The sequence below is a fragment of the Gymnogyps californianus genome, chromosome Z, assembly GCF_018139145.2.
Source record: "Gymnogyps californianus isolate 813 chromosome Z, ASM1813914v2, whole genome shotgun sequence".
In the NCBI taxonomy this organism is placed as follows: Eukaryota; Metazoa; Chordata; class Aves; order Accipitriformes; family Cathartidae; genus Gymnogyps; species Gymnogyps californianus.
In genome coordinates this window covers 60,479,975-60,497,468 of record NC_059500.1, presented here as the reverse complement: position 1 = coordinate 60,497,468, position 17,494 = coordinate 60,479,975, and the positions used below count along the sequence as shown (strand labels likewise).

General features: G+C 38.6%; 1 protein-coding gene across 1 annotated transcript in view; it reads left to right on the top strand.

The window, feature by feature from the left end:
* Nucleotides 1-17,494, top strand: part of MAST4 (microtubule associated serine/threonine kinase family member 4) — a 293,953-nt gene that overhangs the window by 230,073 nt on the left and 46,386 nt on the right. Inside the window, 6 exon segments of the mRNA XM_050913748.1 lie at nucleotides 2,450-2,470; nucleotides 3,203-3,281; nucleotides 8,985-9,142; nucleotides 11,144-11,219; nucleotides 12,635-12,844; nucleotides 15,881-15,982. Of these exon segments, the coding sequence (XP_050769705.1) occupies nucleotides 2,450-2,470; nucleotides 3,203-3,281; nucleotides 8,985-9,142; nucleotides 11,144-11,219; nucleotides 12,635-12,844; nucleotides 15,881-15,982 (646 nt within the window).

The following is a 17,494-nucleotide window of genomic DNA, read 5'->3' as shown; positions in this document are numbered from 1 at the left end:
AAGAGTATATACACGAAAAAATGAAATTGGAATGCTGTGGCTTTCTTTGTCATTAAGTAGTGCCAGGCATGTAACTGTTGCATTTGCGATGAGACAGCACTTGCAGCTATAGTTTTACTTCCTTTATTTTGGGAGGTCAGTCAAGTAGCACACGCAAGCTCTCAAAAGTAAGTGCAAGGAAATTACTTAACTCTTTTTAGAAGCTGCAAAGGGGAGAAAACTTGACTTGTGTATTCCTTTTATCTGAATATAATTCATCTGTGACAGCAGATCTAGTCAATCTTCCTAATAGCATGATGTCACTTTTTTAATCAACACTTTAAGAAAGTTGAGTATTTCTTTTGAATCTGCTTCCTCTTGATAGTATCTTTAAGAAAAGGAAAGCTATCTCTTCATAGATTACATTTGTTTGTGAGCATATTTTTAGAAATATTCATTAAATCCACAAATAGCTTATAATGGAAAAAGCAGATGTGAAAGACTGAGCATTACTTAGACTACAGCAAGCAGGAAGTTTTTCCTTTTCCACCCATAATCAACAGAAAGTTTAAATCATTATGTTTTTGCAAACCTTAAAATTCAGGAGGAAAAAATGAATTTGTTTACCAGTGTTTCATTTGGATTTTGACCATTTTTAGAGCTCTGTAATGGGCTCTAAATAAATTCTTTAATTAAGAGAATGCTAACGTAAGAAGTTTCTGTGATTTCAAAATATTTCACCACTTCAGAGGGATTCAAGAAACTTCTTCAGAGCAATTTTCTATGGAAACTGATTTTGTTCTAGGTTTACAGTGAAAATGCTTGATGACACTTAAGTTTAAAACAGTGTTAATGTAAAGTTTTCTTAGAATTTGGTACGTGTGTTGTGGTTGTCTTCATATAGCCTCTGATAAGGATGTGTTTTGATAGTAAAGTGACCTGTGGTTAATGAGAGCAGTCTCAGACTTCTGACTTTATGCCTTTTCTGTTATGTTTTGTAAATTTAATGACAATACAAGGGAAGGGAAGGACAGTTTGTGTGTGTGTGTGATAGAGCAGGTTGAAGGAGCAGAGGTGAGGTGGTATAGGTGTATGGATATTCCTTTTCCATCCACTGCCTTCCAGTCAGTAGGGATACCAAAAAGCTGGGGAAGTGTGAGGAAGGGAGGGAAAGGCAAAGGAAATGGTTTGGAAGCCTCCTGTGGGAAAGGAGGGCTTCCCAGCATAGCTGTTTCTCATCAGCTGCTGACCACGCCATGCAGTGGCAGCAGCAAAGGGAGCTGCAGTGGGAAGGTGGCCCTCTGCCATGCTGCTGGCTGGTGCACCAGGCTGGAGCGGCCTTCCAGAGGCCTCTCAGCAACAAGCAGGAGTGTCACCTTCCTCTGCCCGCATCTGGTGGGATGATCACTGCCCGGGAATAGCCTGTGCCTCTGGTAGACACCACTTAAGCCTCTTCTGCTGGTACATACAAGTCCAGCATCTACAAGCCCATGGGTAGGTGACAAATCCTGCTTTCCAGAGCTGCTGGGAAGTCGGTAGGACCGCTCTGTAGGGCAGGGACAAACGAGTATGAGAGTCCAGGGGAAAATGCTGTAGGGGCTTGCTATCCTTTTCCCCCTTCTTCCCTTATGGATGCCTCCTATCCTCCCACCTTTGCTTCGCAGATAACTTTCCATGATATCCCATCCCCACCCTCGATGGCCTTTCTGTGTGAGAATTGCTGTGTGATGCAGGAACCCTGTTCAATATGAGTTATTCAGTAAGGAGGTACTTTCTGTCTATCGGCTGCAGAATATATGGGTCTCACACATGTTTAAATACCTTCCAAGTTCTTGTTCTTTCAACTGTGAACATATTTAGCTTGCACAGCTGAGCCAAAATGAAAAGAAAGCTCCTTTTGGAATTGTTCATTCATCTGGAGGTAGCTCATGCATACCTGGGGGACGGGGAGAAGGGAGGATAATTAGTGAATTTAAAACAAAATTATGGAGGAGGAGGAAGTTTTTTCCAGAGTTCAGTCTTTGGTACAGTCAGCAGTCCGTGTAGCACATGTTCTGTTTATATTTTAACACTAATTACGTACTGTAGTTTCTTTTCTCACACTGTATGTATTCAAAGTCCCAGAGACTTGGGTTGTAGCTTGTGGATGGATAAATGGCAGTAGGAAAGAAGGCCTTAGAATGGAGAGAAGCGAGGGGTTTTTTAGACAGTTAGCTTGAAGGGTAGGGAAGTTGCATCAAGAGGTTTAAGGTTCCTGATTTGGCATGACTTCAGTTCTCCTTTATGGAATTGTACTTTTTGTGTAAATCAGACTCGAGAGATGATCTTTGTACTGGCTGTAAAACAGAGCTTCAATTCTCCTTTCTCTTTTCCCCCACTATCATACTGTTTGTTAATAAAAACTTGTCCTGTTTTGTTATTTATGTATTATTTTGCTTTTTTTAACATATTTGATACAATTGTACTCCAGTCATGGGCACCGAAATGACAGGTAAATGTTACCTCCTCAAAAATCCAAACACGACTCCCATAGTTGTTTTTTGGTTTGTCACTTTGAATGTTCAAGTTCCATGTTGTCTGTGTGTAGCTCACCTCAAGCAGTGAAGAACAGAAATTGGTTTTGGTTATGATTTTTTTTTTTTTTTTTTTAATTCTGAGTGAGCATGATTTTTGCTGCAAAATCGTTTTTCCTGATTTACATATCTAACATTTAACAAGTTTGTTTTTACCTAGTCATTCTTTGCAGTTACTTGACATTCGCCTGCTAGTTTGCTAGTATCCTGTACTGATGTCACTTAAGAAAGCACTACCCGTGTATTTTAGGCAGACTGTGGTGGTTATTCTGTGGTTCAGAGCATTGTGGTTTGAATTTGTTCAGAAGTTTTTAATTTGCTTCTCATTAATTTTCATCTGATGGACCTGAGAGTTGTGAAGACTCCCTGTGGTCCATTTCTGTGTGTATTAGTGAGACACCAATTCTGTGGACCTGTTCATTCACTTTCTGGTTGTTTCATCTCATAGATTTTTAACTAGAAAAACACACTAAAAAAAAAAGTCTGTAAGCCTGAGTTATCCTTGCTGAATGCTTGTTTATTTTGGTCCCCTGTGAAAGTTTACGCTGTATCATGCTTTTGGAATGCAGTTTTACACAGTAATACTTCCACGGATGTTTCTGTGTTAGGATACTGCAGTGTTCATTTGACTAACCTCAGTTTCACAACAGGACTGATGGTCGCCGCTGGTCTTTGGCTTCTCTCCCTTCTTCTGGCTATGGTACAAATACACCCAGCTCAACTGTTTCTGTAAGTATCCACTCTGCTGTGCTGATAGATTGCCGTTACGTGCCCTATCTTAAATGTAGCGTGGTTCTCTTAGGGGAAGGCAATGTAGATTTTGTTACTGTTGATAGACTTTGAATTAATATGGGATACAAAACTGCTTTACTTCACTGAAATAGAAGAAAACTGTAGGCAATGTGTGCTTTGCTTAGAGATATTTTGTGGCAGTGAGTAGTGTTTAACTGCCGTCTTTTGATCTGTGGGGCAGTAGGAAGGGAGACATACTGCCTTATTTTAACCATGTAGTAGTTAGGTATCAAGTCTTAAGTGAGGCTGCCTTGATAACGAAAAGAAAGAGAAACCACTCTGTGACATGATTCATCCATTCTAGGTTAGACTGCTATCTTAAGATGGGATGAATCACACATTTGCCTGTCTTTTTTTTCTTTGGCAATAGTGAGATGTTAGTGCATGATAATAGGTTAGATATTTAGCATTTTAGATGGCTATAGTTAGAAGAATCCTTTGGGATACTTTGGATCTAATAGGATAAATATAAGTCTAATTAGTTAATTTTTGCCTGTTAGAGCAATCCTTTTGATGTGATCTTGTATCAGCCCCCCTGCCATGCATGTACCATCTGACTTGTGACATACACCATGGCAGTGCATGAGATCCTGCTTCAATACTTAGGAGCTAGGCAGTGGGAGAAGTATGAATCTGTACTTTTGCACATCTTGCACACCTCTATACTAGAGAGGAAGTACTGGGTCATGTTACAACCTGGAACTAAGCTGTCTGTTGTGATAGTCACACCTGAGAAACTGGGGAGATAAAGCTGTTGAGGAAGTCTGCTTTGGAAATAGCAAATAGTTGGCATTTTGATGGTTACATTTTATCTTCTGCAGTAAGGGGCTTGGTCCTTGTAGATCCAACTATGACTCTTCAAAAATTGTTTTGTATCTTTAGCCTTGTTTTTTACTTTTAGGGATGTATCATTAACAAAAGTACTGTTTTACGAATGATACATATTACTGGACACCTGATGTCTGGTTTTTAAAAAATGTTTCTTTTACAATTTAAGTAAGCTTTCTCTTCCCCTGGGTGTGTTCTGTTTCTCTTGTGAAATAGTTGGGTTCCACATCCTGTACACTGATGAAACGTGACCATTTTATGTTATGATCAACTCTTTCTTTTGTCCACAAAGGTTTCTGAAAAGTCAAGTCAATTCTTGCTGACTTTCAAACCAGGTTGAGGGATTTCATGTATCTTAAGAACTGTTCCTCAGCAGCACTGATTTTTGACCTCTGCCTGCCTTCCTGTGTAGATTTTACTTTTGCCAAGCAAATTGCTTGGTTTCACATTAATTCCCTAACCACTTTCCATAGTGCATGTTTGTACACCTCTCATTGGAACTAGATCAAATATGCTGTGCTCTTCACTTAACCTCGTTTACATCAATATATTTTATGTCAGATAATAAGTAATTGCCATAGCAACCCCATCATTCTTATAAGAAACAGGCTTGTGCTAGAACGGAAATGAAAATCTGTGTCAGAAACATATCAAAACACAGTTTTAATTTTCAGTCCATACTCATGTGCTTTTTCTTTGACATCTTCAATTTTAAAATGGTAATTCTAGTTCATATACTTCTTTCCCACATAAGTTTACTGACTACTGTATGCATCCTGGAATGTGGAGCAGTTTTACATTGGTTTTGCATTTCTTATGAAAAAATATAGCACTGTCATTTATGGACGTAGGTATCTTAACTCCCATAACAGACTGTTGTTGAGTTCTCCCTTGATATTTCCTGACTAGGCCACATCGTATAAATATTAAAATAGATGTCTTCCCTAGCATTGAACAAACAGTTTCTGACTTGTGGAAAGAAACCTGTTTTTCCAATAAATAAATTTGAATTTTGTTGAAGAAACCAGCAGTAGAGAATTCATGCCATATATTTCTTATGGTTAGGTTTGGGGGTTTTTTTCCCCAAGAATCCTCTACTGCTGATGAGCCCTGCAAAAGCACTGGGACAACCTCTGAATTTCAAATCTAGCCACTGTTTCTTTACTTCTTAGTAGAGATGCTTTTCACTTTCTTTTTTTACCCACTGAATGATATACGTGAATCAGAAAATGAAAACTGGAAGTGTGCCCGTCTAATGGGTTTCTTGTACTTTTTTAGAATCTGAAATGGCTAGTACTGTGCATCCTCCTCCTCTACATTCTTACAAATTCTTAGAGGCAATGAGAGACCACTTCACACACAATAGCCTAAGTGTACATACAGAATGCTCCCTTTTCAGTGCTGGATAAATAAGATTCACATTAATCCAGAGATGTATCAACTGGAGACCAGAAGCAGTTTTTACGCATCACAATAGAGCACAACTTTGATCTTTACAAGCAACTGAAAGTCAAAGCAGGGGCAGAAGGGTCTGTGGTAGTCACGATTATGCTCAGGTGAGTGTAGATCACCATTTCTTGTTAGCCTATTTTTTCTTTTTTAATACTGAAAGTGAAGAGATTGATGGAATTAGCAATTTAATGGAAGCTCACGGGTTTAGATGTGGTGCAAGTGCCACATATGCCAGTTCTCACAACAAAGTTGAAATTAAATTAAAATATCTCCTGCTAAGATTATTCGATTGAAAAGAAACTCTTCGTGTGTCATATTCTAGCAGAGTTGAATCAGATCTTGCCGGTTATGAGATGCAGTTGAGATGATTGTGTGTCTTCTAGGAGAGCAAGCCTATAGAAATGCTGAAGTGAGAGAATACTCGGTTGCATATTTTTGCCAGTAGATTATATTCGTGGAAGCTTACTTGAATGGGGAAATAGGGTAAGGAGATGAGGAAAGAGACGTTGGGGTTACATTAGCTGGTATCGGCTGCAAATTTGCCTTTCTGTGTTGGAAGAACAATTTGCATTGCCATGATGCACTGTGGTCGTGCATATTAAAAATATGTTAAATCTTACCTGATTTTTTTGGAGCAGCTATTCTAGAATGCCAGGAGAGCTAATTTTTATAAAGAGTTTTGCTATAAGAATTTGGATTTGTACAGAGATCAGAATTCAGACCTCCCAGAAAACGCATTCTGTGCCTGTGATGGCCCTGATATAACTGAGAGTTGTTAGCGAAAGGAAGATTCTCGCTTTAATCTTGTTGGATCTGGACTCTGTGACACCTTATATGAGGAAAAGTGTGGTATGGGTGGTTGTCCTCCTGATCTTCCCAGAATCCCCTGAAGCTGAAGAGGTGGAGATTGATTTTTGTAGAAATAACCATCTGTGATGGTCTGTATTGGGAAGTTTCCCTGTGCTACAGTATCTTTTATCTTATGGAGTGTGGCTGTAGGAAGTAACACCGTGAGGTTAACTGCAACTAGCTGCCATAGTGTGAGATAAGAAAGAACTTATCTATGCTGTGTGCTGAATTATGCATGGTAATGTGCTAAGGCTGAATTTCATAAATGAGTTACTGTGACTCAACAAGTTACTACCTATCATGTGAACTATGGTAAATTCTTGGTGTGCATGCTTCTTAGCCTGCAGCAAAGCAAGGTAATGCAATCTTGCTAACTAACTTGTTCTGATGTGATGCAGCCTTCCCACATAGACCAGTCCTGTGCAAGTTAACCTTTCCCAGCAGTGGGTTTTCTTCTCTTTTGCTTTTAGGAGATTACTTCATGAGATCTAGTGTGATAAGTAATCTTTTCTTGAGTTCCTAGGAATTAGGATATATTCAACCCTTACCATACAAGTTGCCAGGAAATTATGAAGACTCTGTAGTTCCTGTGCTTACTGGCCTGGATATTACCTGCTGACCTCAGCAATGTAGGGCAATGTTTGTACAGTATGAAAGTTCATTGATTTCCCTCGCTAGGGATGATACAGCAAAGAAGTTCTTACTGTGTTGGCCTCCAATAAAAGAGCAGCCAGGTAGGGGCCTTGGTGTCTGTTGTGGTTTAACCTCAGCCAGCAACTAAGCACCACACAGCCACTTGCTCCCCCTTCCCAGTGGGATGGGGGAGAGAATCGGAAGAGTAAAAGTGAGAAGACTCATGGATTGGGATAAAGACAGTTTCATAGGTAAAGCAAAAGCCGCGCACGCAAGCAAAGCAAAACGAGGAATTCATTCACCACTTCCCATCGGCAGGCAGGTGTTCAGCCATCTCCAGGAAAGCAGGGCTCCATCACGCATAATGGTTATTTGAGAAGACAAACACCATCACTGCAAATGTCCCCCGCTTCCTCCTTCTTCTCCCAGCTTTATATGCTGTGCATGACGTCATATGGTATGGAATATCCCTTTGGTCAGTTGGGGTCAGCTGTCCCAGCTGTGTCCCCTCCCAACTTCTTGTGTACCCCCAGTCTACTAGCTGGTGGGGTGGTGAGCAGCAGAAAAGGCCTTGACTCTATGTAAGCACTGCTCAGCAATAACGAAAACATCCCTGTATTATCAACACTGTTTTCAGCACAAATCCAAAACATAGCCTCATACTAGCTACTATGAAGAAAATTAACCCAGCCAAAATCAGCACAGTGTCCTATATGCGAAAACAGATAAGAACAATAATGTGCACGTGAAGATTGACATATAGAAAAAACTAATTTTCCTGAAAAAGCCAGCTGGAGACTGAACAGCTCCAGAAAGATGTACAAGTTTTTGGACTTCTTCCCCTCTGCAGGTAAAATAAAGGGAGTGTCTGCATGGCACCAAGCAGCTTTGTGCAGTCATACAAGGATATTTGTGAACGAGCTATACTGGAAACTAGTTTTGACACCAGAAACAGGAGAGCGTTTCTCTGTCTACACTCAGTCCAGATTAGCAAGGCTGGTTGTTAATGCATTGAACTATGTATATGTTCTTTACAGGGACATCAAATCCAGGCTCAGGGAAGTAGTTTCAAAGTTCTGCCTCCAAACATTTAGTGTGGCTCAGGTAGCTATCTGCGCTGCATAAAAGACAGTAAAATATGATAGTATGATCATCTGCACTACTTTATGTAGTGTGGCTTTATACATGCAATTTTGCAAGGCTAGTTATTGTGGTAGCACTTCCAATTTCATACCTGTCTGTATCTTCCAATTCTGTACTAAGCGGATAGTTTGAGTGTAATGCCTTTCACTTTTGTCAGCTGTAGAACCCATGTTGATAAATGTACTAAGTTCTTTCACTTCATTTTGAATGTGCAGGATTTTATAAGAAAATAGCATATGAATTTTTTCAGCAAGTTTAGATTATATTTCATTTTATTTTAAAAAGCATCAATAATGTCTTAAATATGGATAATGAAGTACCTTCATTATGTAGATTTACAATTTGTGTTGTGGCAGTAAGTTGTACTCTACAGTTATCATACTTACGCTGTCCTACTCAAATAGTGAATTTTCAGCAGGCCTCGTTTTAACTATTCTTATGTATTGGTGGGTGTTACTGACATTAAGTGTCATCTTTGCCTTAGAGGAAATTTGAACTTTTGAAAAGCAGTGGCTCTTTCTTCTGGGACTGAAGTAGGTTTTTTTTATACTTACTCTATATTTAGCTCATTAAGTTGAGACTATTTATTTATTTTCTTCTTTAAATTGATAGTCAGGCATGGGAAACGGTAACTATAATTTTTAAATTAAATGGCTTTATTCATGAGCACTGAATACGGTCTTGAAAATGTTTTTCCACTCTGATAGAAGCTTGTGTTCTGTCCTGCTCTTGTAGTCGTCCTGCTCATCCCAAGAGAAGCTACATCAGTTACCATACCAACCAACACCTGATGAACTACATTTTTTGTCTAAACATTTCTGTACCACTGAGAGCATTGCCAGTGATAACAGGTGCAGGACCACTGCAATGCGCCCTCGGTCCCGAAGTCTCAGGTGAGTCTGTCTATCTGGAAGTAGGGGTTGGACCTAAATTCACATATTCTGGAGCATCATGGTTTTGTACACTGGGAGCATTCACTGTTTTTGAAATTGCTGAAGTATAATATAAGAAGTACGCATCTGAGGTTGAATTATGAATAGTCCTTTTAAATTCTTGCTCCTGGTTTTGGTCATGGCTTACTTCAGTGGTTAACATTGTAAGCTAGGTCTTAATGAAGGCAGCTAACCCACATGAACTGTCTTGATGAGCTAGTCATTATTGATCTGACTGTAGCATTGGTTCTCTTCCAGAGTTCAAACTGTTCACAGAATAAAGTCTTTATTTGCAAAACTAATTCAAAATATATCTATATCGTAGCACTATCTGGAAAGAAATGTGATAAAGAACAAATGGGCGGGTGGGAGAATGTACACTCATTTATTTTCTTTAACCAAGATGAACTTCAGTTTCTTGTTTCCCAAAGTCTAGGCCTCTGCATTTCATTTGCAGTGGCTGTTTGTGTAAGACGTGTTTTATGCAAGATCAGTTCTAAACTGTCAGATTAGTTTAGATTTGGAAAATACAGATGAATTTTATGGATAAGTTTTCAAGACCTGGAAGGGGAAGAAAAGGAAGTACTATATTTCTAATTGTTGTATTGATCCTTTCGAAAGTTCAAAAATAGTTTCACAGGTACACAAATCTTAATGAATGAGTTCTTAGCGCAATATATTTGAACTCTGCTTTTTGATTTATTTTAAAACCTGTGTAGACTATTGTGACAAATGTAGTCACTACCTACATGAAACTGCACAATGATTACTAAGAAAAAAACCCATTTTTTCATTAGAAGATTACAGATTGAAACTGTATTGTATTTATTGCCACATCTTTGATTTTTTTTGAATTTCTGTTATGCTTTTATCACTTAAAAAATTAAAAACTTCCATTTGAACTCACAGAATGTGTACAAATGCTCCAGGGGAAAAAAGAAGAGGCAAGCATTTTCTGAAAGGGGATTATACAGCAGAAGTGTTACGATGAAATTATGTACCTACCCTGTCCTCAGTGGATTTGCCTGTGGATGTCCGTAACAGATTGTCCATATCAGTTAAAGGACCCACCATTGTGATATCTTGGGACAAATTTTAGTGTTCATTTTTGCCCTTTTAGAAAGCCAAAAGCCAGTTCTGCTCATGCAAGAAACCCCTGTGTATGTGCTATGATAAAGTCACTCCTAGAGGATAGCATCCGCTTTGTGGACTCTTTTTCCTACTCCCCATCTTTTAGACCAGACTGAATGGGCCAGTGTCACCAACCTGGGAAAATCAGATGGAGATTTTTCAGAGGAATTTATAACAGACAATGAGGCTCATGATAGCAAAAAGCAGTTTTGTAGGCCATGGGTACCTTTTATGGATTGTTTTCCTGTAAGTCTCATGCTTTTCTTACAGGCACAGTGCCCCCAGCATTGATGGAACTCATGCATGTGTATAGCATTATTTGTAGGAAGGTGCTGCCTTTATCTGCTGGTCAGATGGAAAATAGATTGTTTTGATTTTTTTTTAATGATCTGTTTAAAAAAAAAAAAAAAGGAAAAAAAATGTTCTTCTCAACTTTTTCACTTGCAGCTAACAGAGTTCTTGGTCAGGTCTTGCTATTTTGATTTATGTAACCTTCAAAGGGGCAGGTATAGCCATAATAGTTAAATGTATCTCTGCCCTTCTGAGAAAAAGGTGATGTTCACAAGTGTGGCAAAACTGCCTGTATCCTGAAGCGTAGTTACAACCTAAGAAAATAATATAGTTAGCAGTTAGATGTCAAGCACATGAAATAATCTTTAGGACCTGGTCAGAAGTAGCAGAAAGGAACCAAGTGTACCACTGATGAGAGAATGTACCTTTCTGGTGAAGCCTATGTTGACTTTTTGTTGCAAATAAACTGTACAAAAATGTAATAACTAATTATAGTTCATGCTGAGACAAGTTTAAAGGGATAATTTGCTTTGCTTGCAGCCCTGGACGTTCTCCTGCCTGCTGTGACAATGAAATAATTATGATGAACCATGTCTACAAAGAAAGGTTCCCAAAGGTAATGAATTATATTTAAGATACCCAGTATCTAAACTGATAGGCTATATAGGTTTTAAGTAAGTGGTGTTTTTGTTATGGGAACTAATGATCCAACCCTGTAATGGCTTTCATAAAGCATCACCAAGTTCTTATTGCAAAGATAAAATCACAATAAAGAAAATCCCTGCTGAGAGCTGGACATTCATTTGGCAAAGCTGCTGAACTGGTTTTGAAATGAATCATGCTGGTATTTTATTCTGCTGATTGGAAACTGATGGTACATTCGATTTCAATAGGTGGTGTGTACTTGGGGCAGATGTATACTGAATTAGTAAAGCAAAGATAGTTTCTGTTGCTAAGTCTTTTGCAGCATCTGCTGATATACCTACAAATTCCTTCCTTTAGTGGCATTTATTCCTTTTCCCAAACACTCATTATGTACTTATTTTAATTGTGAAGATAGTACACAGTTGTGGGGGTTTGACTATGAGATACCAAATGAGGACATGTTGCTGTCATGTCCAGACGTCTGAGACACAAATGAGTTCCTAGGTGCAGGTGTGTAGCTCAGAGCACTGTGCTCTTGGTTGCTCCTAGGATTTTGATGACCCCTGGAAAATAAAATAAGGTAAAGCTGATACTGTTCCAAAAAGTGCCTAAAAAATAGAAGAATTTCTTCATAGCAATATGAAGAGAGATTTGTCAGGATTTGCAGGGCGATTGAACAGCAATCTGAAGTGTGGAAAGACCCACTCATTTCAGTGTTTGAGATATGAACTAAGAGGTGTGGGATTACTTTTTAGTAATAAAAATATCTTTAAGGTTTTTTTTAAGCATCTGCAGTTTTGTGAGAACCAGACAGTTGGTTCTGTAAAACAGACACATCTGGCAGGACCTGTGAGCCTGTGGTGCTTTTAATCAGCTAATGTTTATTCAAACTCTGCCCAGTGAAATATTTTCATGGTATGACCTGTACGAAAGGAAGGAAGATATTCTGGTCTGTAGTATCTGCAGTTTTAGGAGAACAAAGTAGACCCCCATGAGTTCTCTTTTCTTTTCTTTTTTTTTTTTTTTTTTTTTTTAAATTATTATTTTGACTTGGACTTAAAGTTTTACAGTCATGAGTGTTCCACTAGTTCTGTTTAATGATTATCACAAGATTAGTTAATTAGTTAATCACCAGTGGCAGACAAAGGGAAGGATCTGCGTAGTAGAACAGTAAGGCTGTTGCTTTTCTGGACTGGTAATGTGGGGAAACATCATCTGTCACTTTGCCTTTCTGTTTGCTTGGTTTTTTTGCTTCAGTCATTTCACACGTTGCAGCTAGGTAACTTCTCAGGCAGCGCAGAAATGTTGCAGAATCAGAAATAAGCTTTGAGGGTGTTAGTTTCATGTAAAACTGATTTAATGTATCATGTATCTATCTGTCTATAGGCCACAGCTCAGATGGAAGAGAGGCTGCGGGAAATTATAACAAATCATTCTCCAGAGAACGTCCTTCCCCTGGCAGATGGAGTGCTCAGTTTTACCCACCATCAGATCACAGAACTGGCTCGAGATTGTTTGGATAAGTCCCACCAGGGCCTCATCACATCACGATACTTCCTTGAATTACAGCAGAAGTTAGACAAATTGCTACAGGAGGTATGAGCCATGAGACTACTGTTACGTTTGCTTGAAAAATTGTTTAAATGTGTTTGCCTAAGAGTTGTATTGAAATAATCATGACTGTTCACTCAAGTAATTGTCAAAGTGGTATTCATAGCAGTTTTAGTCTACATAATGACCACTACGAAGACTATAAGGCATCCTAGTGTACTAGTCTGGAATAGATGGGTTGTAAAGATTTCAGAAACAGCAGCATTTTGTCATGCAGTGCAAGCTATAAATTGCTTACAAAAGTGTGTACATAAGCCCTAAATGAGGAGGCTTGCTATTCCATTTACTGTGGATAAATGAGGAAACATACACACTTTCCACTTTATCAACGCTCCTAATGCCTGCTATGTTGAGAAAGCAGACAGCAACACTTAGCTTTCCATTAGCTAGAAGTTATTTAATTATTTAAATATTAATAATATTCCTTTCATAATTAAACTTTATTAACAGAAATAGTGTCATTTCTAAAAGTGTTGAAACTTCCATAGAATAATCAGCTAAATGAATTAAGAAGAACATGGAACTTGACATAATAAATGCGCTATGATGTAAGTCACTGCAGTTTATGAATGTATCATTTTTAAAACAATGAGTACAGCATGTGATGTACTCAGTTGTTTGTGTGGGATTTGATAGCACATTATGAGCCAAAGTTAATGTGGTAGACCAGCAGATTTGATATTGACTTGAAATTTTCCGACTGAGATGTTAAAATACCATTCCTGTCTTAATTTATGTCTTTTCTTCTGCTTTCTTTTGAATGCAGGAGGAGTTGTGAAAGTTTTTGGTTGATTCCCACCCCACCCCCTGCCCCGCTTTTCCGTTAATTTCTATTTGGTAAATAGGTTTTCTGCAACTACTGTATTTTGAACTTTTTCTCTTCATAAAGCAATGCAAAACTTAAGACATCAGTGATTTATTTCTGGATTATTGAAACGCTGTTTATTAAACAGAGAATGCATAGAGCTGCTTACTAGTCAAAAGGAAGTTTGCACTAGCGACCTTCTTGTGAAATACTAACATTTTTATGATGCCAAAGTGCAGGCAGAGTTGGCCAGTTGACTGGAGATAACTGACTATGAATTATGTTATGCTAGTGATAATGTCAAAATACAAGGAAACATGTCTAAGCTAAGATTCACTGAACCACTGTTAGCACTGTTAATCACTGTTAACAATATATCCCTTAAAATAGCTACACAGTAAGTAGAGTTTAGAGTACATGTTCACTCGTTCACCTACCAACCCCCCCAAACCCACTAAAAAAAACACTCTAGCAAGTTATTCTCCAATCTGCATATAAAGTAGTGCGTTATTTAAAAAACACCACAACACTCATTTTGTCGTGTTCTATGATGCTAATTCTTTATTATGTAAAAATTTCCTGTTCTGCAAAAACATAATGCCTTAAAATATTCAGGCTTAACTTTTGAGTCATCTGCATAATACCTGTTAATAGCATAATATGACAGTAAGAGAACTTCTTCTTGGTTATGGGCACTCAGTTGTGCTTTGGATTCAAGTGATTCATTTGTTGTCAATTCCCAGCTGTGACATTCAGTAGAAAGCTGCATCTCCTACTGCTTCTTGGCACGTTGCCATTACTTTGCATAACCAGGGGAAGACTCCCATGAGGTTTGAGCAGCTTGGTTCACCCAACATTTTTACAATTCTGAGGTCAAGGTTAAGTGGACCTGAATGCTTTCCTGCTTCATCCCTCTAAAATGTAACATGTATTGAGTCTTTTGTTCATGTACGTACCTGAGTGTTCACAAAACTGGACAAAGGTGCTTTAATTTTTTCTGGTGATTAAAATAGGCAGATGTTTTGTTTACAAAAGAGTTTTCTTTGGACTTGGTTGATAGTGTGCAGAACACAAATGCTTGTGTCCAATTAAAGTTCTTCCAAAACGTATTGCAGAGTGCTCGATAGTATTTGTACCTTTTTCTTTTTTCCTTCTTTAAACTTCACAGATTAATTCTTCTCAGATATTTGGTGTTTTTTAAAATTGCAGTGCTTATATGAAAAGCAATATGTAGCTTCATATTTTCATAGGTTTTTTAACGTTAAAAAATATAAGATATATACTATATGAAAAGTACTTATTTGTCCATATTAATCACTTTTTAAATGTTAGTTTCTTAATTCTCTTTGTGGTTTTGAATAAGCAAGAGACGATGAAAAAGTTAAGTCTACGGTTTCTACTATTCAGAACAAAGAAATGCTTTCGTATTTCAGTGAAGGGCTATTAGTATATTTTAATCAGAAGGAGAATGATACAATTTCTTTGCATTCAGTAGTAACCTTAAATTATATAACTTGTTCTTAGAGGGGAACATGTGAAAGAAATTTGAAATACAGTTCAGACCGTTGTGCAAATGTTACCAAACCTTCTAGAAGTACTTTTTCTGTATGTATTCTTTATACCATTTGCCCCCCTTTGTTGTAATCTTTATAGAACTCAATTTTTCGTTGTCTTCCTTTCTACATGCACCTTTATATGGAGCCTCTCTGCAAGTGTGGTTTTTTATATATATATGTCATTGTCATTTTAGTATGACATGTGGCCATAGGAAATCACTATGAATTTGGCATAAATGTTCTTTATGTTTATTAATATTACATAGGTCAGTTTTCATTTCATCCTAGAATTATTAACAAATTGAGACACAACTGTACACGTAGAGAGTTGTATGTTGTATTGAAATGTAGTCCTTTTGCAAAACTGATGGTAATAATACTGTGTAAGTTTAAAAAAAAAAAAAAAGTAGGTATTACGTCCATTGTAGGCACTTTCATTTTTTTGTTATAGTGTTAGAATTGTACAAATGCTGTTACTTCAATTTAAAATTACAGCATTGCTCAAATCCTTGTTATTTCTGCTGGCATCTTGAAATTGACGTGCTGTTTGTCTCAAGCACATGCTTTAAACCCTCAAAGGTGTCCCAAATATCACATATACTTTCCAAGTAGTGCATCAAATGCAGTTTGTTTTATTATCACTTTATTTTTATCTTTTAGGCTCAAGAGCGATCAGAGAGTGGAGAAATGGCATTTATTAAGCAACTAGTCCGAAAAATCCTGATAGTTATTGCCCGTCCTGCTCGCTTACTGGAATGCCTGGTAAGGTCGTGCTTACTGTAAGTAGGTTTTTCACTTGTTAGTGTAGGAAGATTTCTGGCTTAGCATTCAAGGCACTTTACAATCATTTTTTGAAACATGTCAAACAATGGGGTAGGGCTTCATTGTTGGTGGGATCCTTTCTGCTTTTATTTCAGGAACATGGAACTGGCAGGGACCTCTTGCAGGTGTGTTTGGTTCCCTGCTATTGCAAATACTATGTTATAGAATCCCGTTCATCAACTGAGGAAGCTCCAGTTCAAAACCAGTTGGGTTTTTCCCTTGTTTTGTTAGACTTTGCTATTCCTTGGGAAGACTGTTCCAGAATCGTAATTGCTTGGTGGTTTTCCCGTTGTTGTTGTTCTTCTTCTTACAAGTTTCATAATGTTGTTTCACTCAACAGCTGCCAGAGCTATAAGCCCCTTTCAGTCAGCTCTGCAGTACCTGATCTGGGGGGAAGAGCAGCAGAGGGATTAGGGTATCTGGATACACAGATAGTCAGAGAGAGTCTGGGGACAGGAAGGAGCAGAAGAGTTAACTTATTTATGCATGAGCATAGCACTGACGTTGCCAGACTGGGCTAGCTTGTGTGAGGCCATGTGGGTGTGTTTCTGCTTTGCCTGCCCATGCCGTGGGAGCTGGGATGGCTCAGGTGCGGGAAGTTGCTCCTACGCACAGAGCCAGTGTGCTTCAGTTGTTCAGTGGAACTAATAAACCCTTGCAGAACACAGTGTACTCAGGAGGACGGCATAGACACCCAAATACTATGTAAAACCCAGCCTGAGTCCAACAGGCCTGGCAGGCAGCCCGAGCTGTCTTTGTTGAGCCACTCTGCTTGCCAGTACCAGGATCACAGTGTTGATGCTGCATACAGCTATTTGAGGCTGGCAGGGCTTACGTGGGAGCCACTAACCTGCTGCTAGACTCAAGTTATGCCTGAAAGTGTCATAACTGCATTTGCGTGGCACTGAATCTGAGCTAGTCTTTCCAACCTGATTTTGGCTCTGTGCTGTGTCTCTTCATCTGTAGTACAGTTAATCCACAACCTGGCTTGTTCAGCCATGGGCATTTTGAGAGCTGCCTCTGTTTTGTTTTGGAAACACCATGTCTCAGTGTTCCCAGTTGCAGTTTGTTCATGATTTGCAGTTCAGAAGGAATCTAAAATGAGGTATGTGCTCTGAATCAGCATGAAAGAGATGTTTAAAAAAACCAAAAAAAGGGCAGGCTTTAGAGAAGAGGATTCCTTAGCATGTTCTGCCTGTGCCATTGAATCCAAACTTGCATTACTCCTTCACCCTGAACCCTGAAATGCTCATTCCATATCTAGTGTGATCTTCCCTGCTCCAGTCCCAGGGTTCACATAATCTTTCTCCACCTCTTCACCCCATTTCTCATACAATATCTTGTTTTCCCTCTGGTCTGCATCCTTCTCTGTCATCACACATCCAAAAATGCCCTTGGCATTTGCCTTTTGCAAATACATCCTGCGGGCTGACAGACCAAGGCTTCTTTATG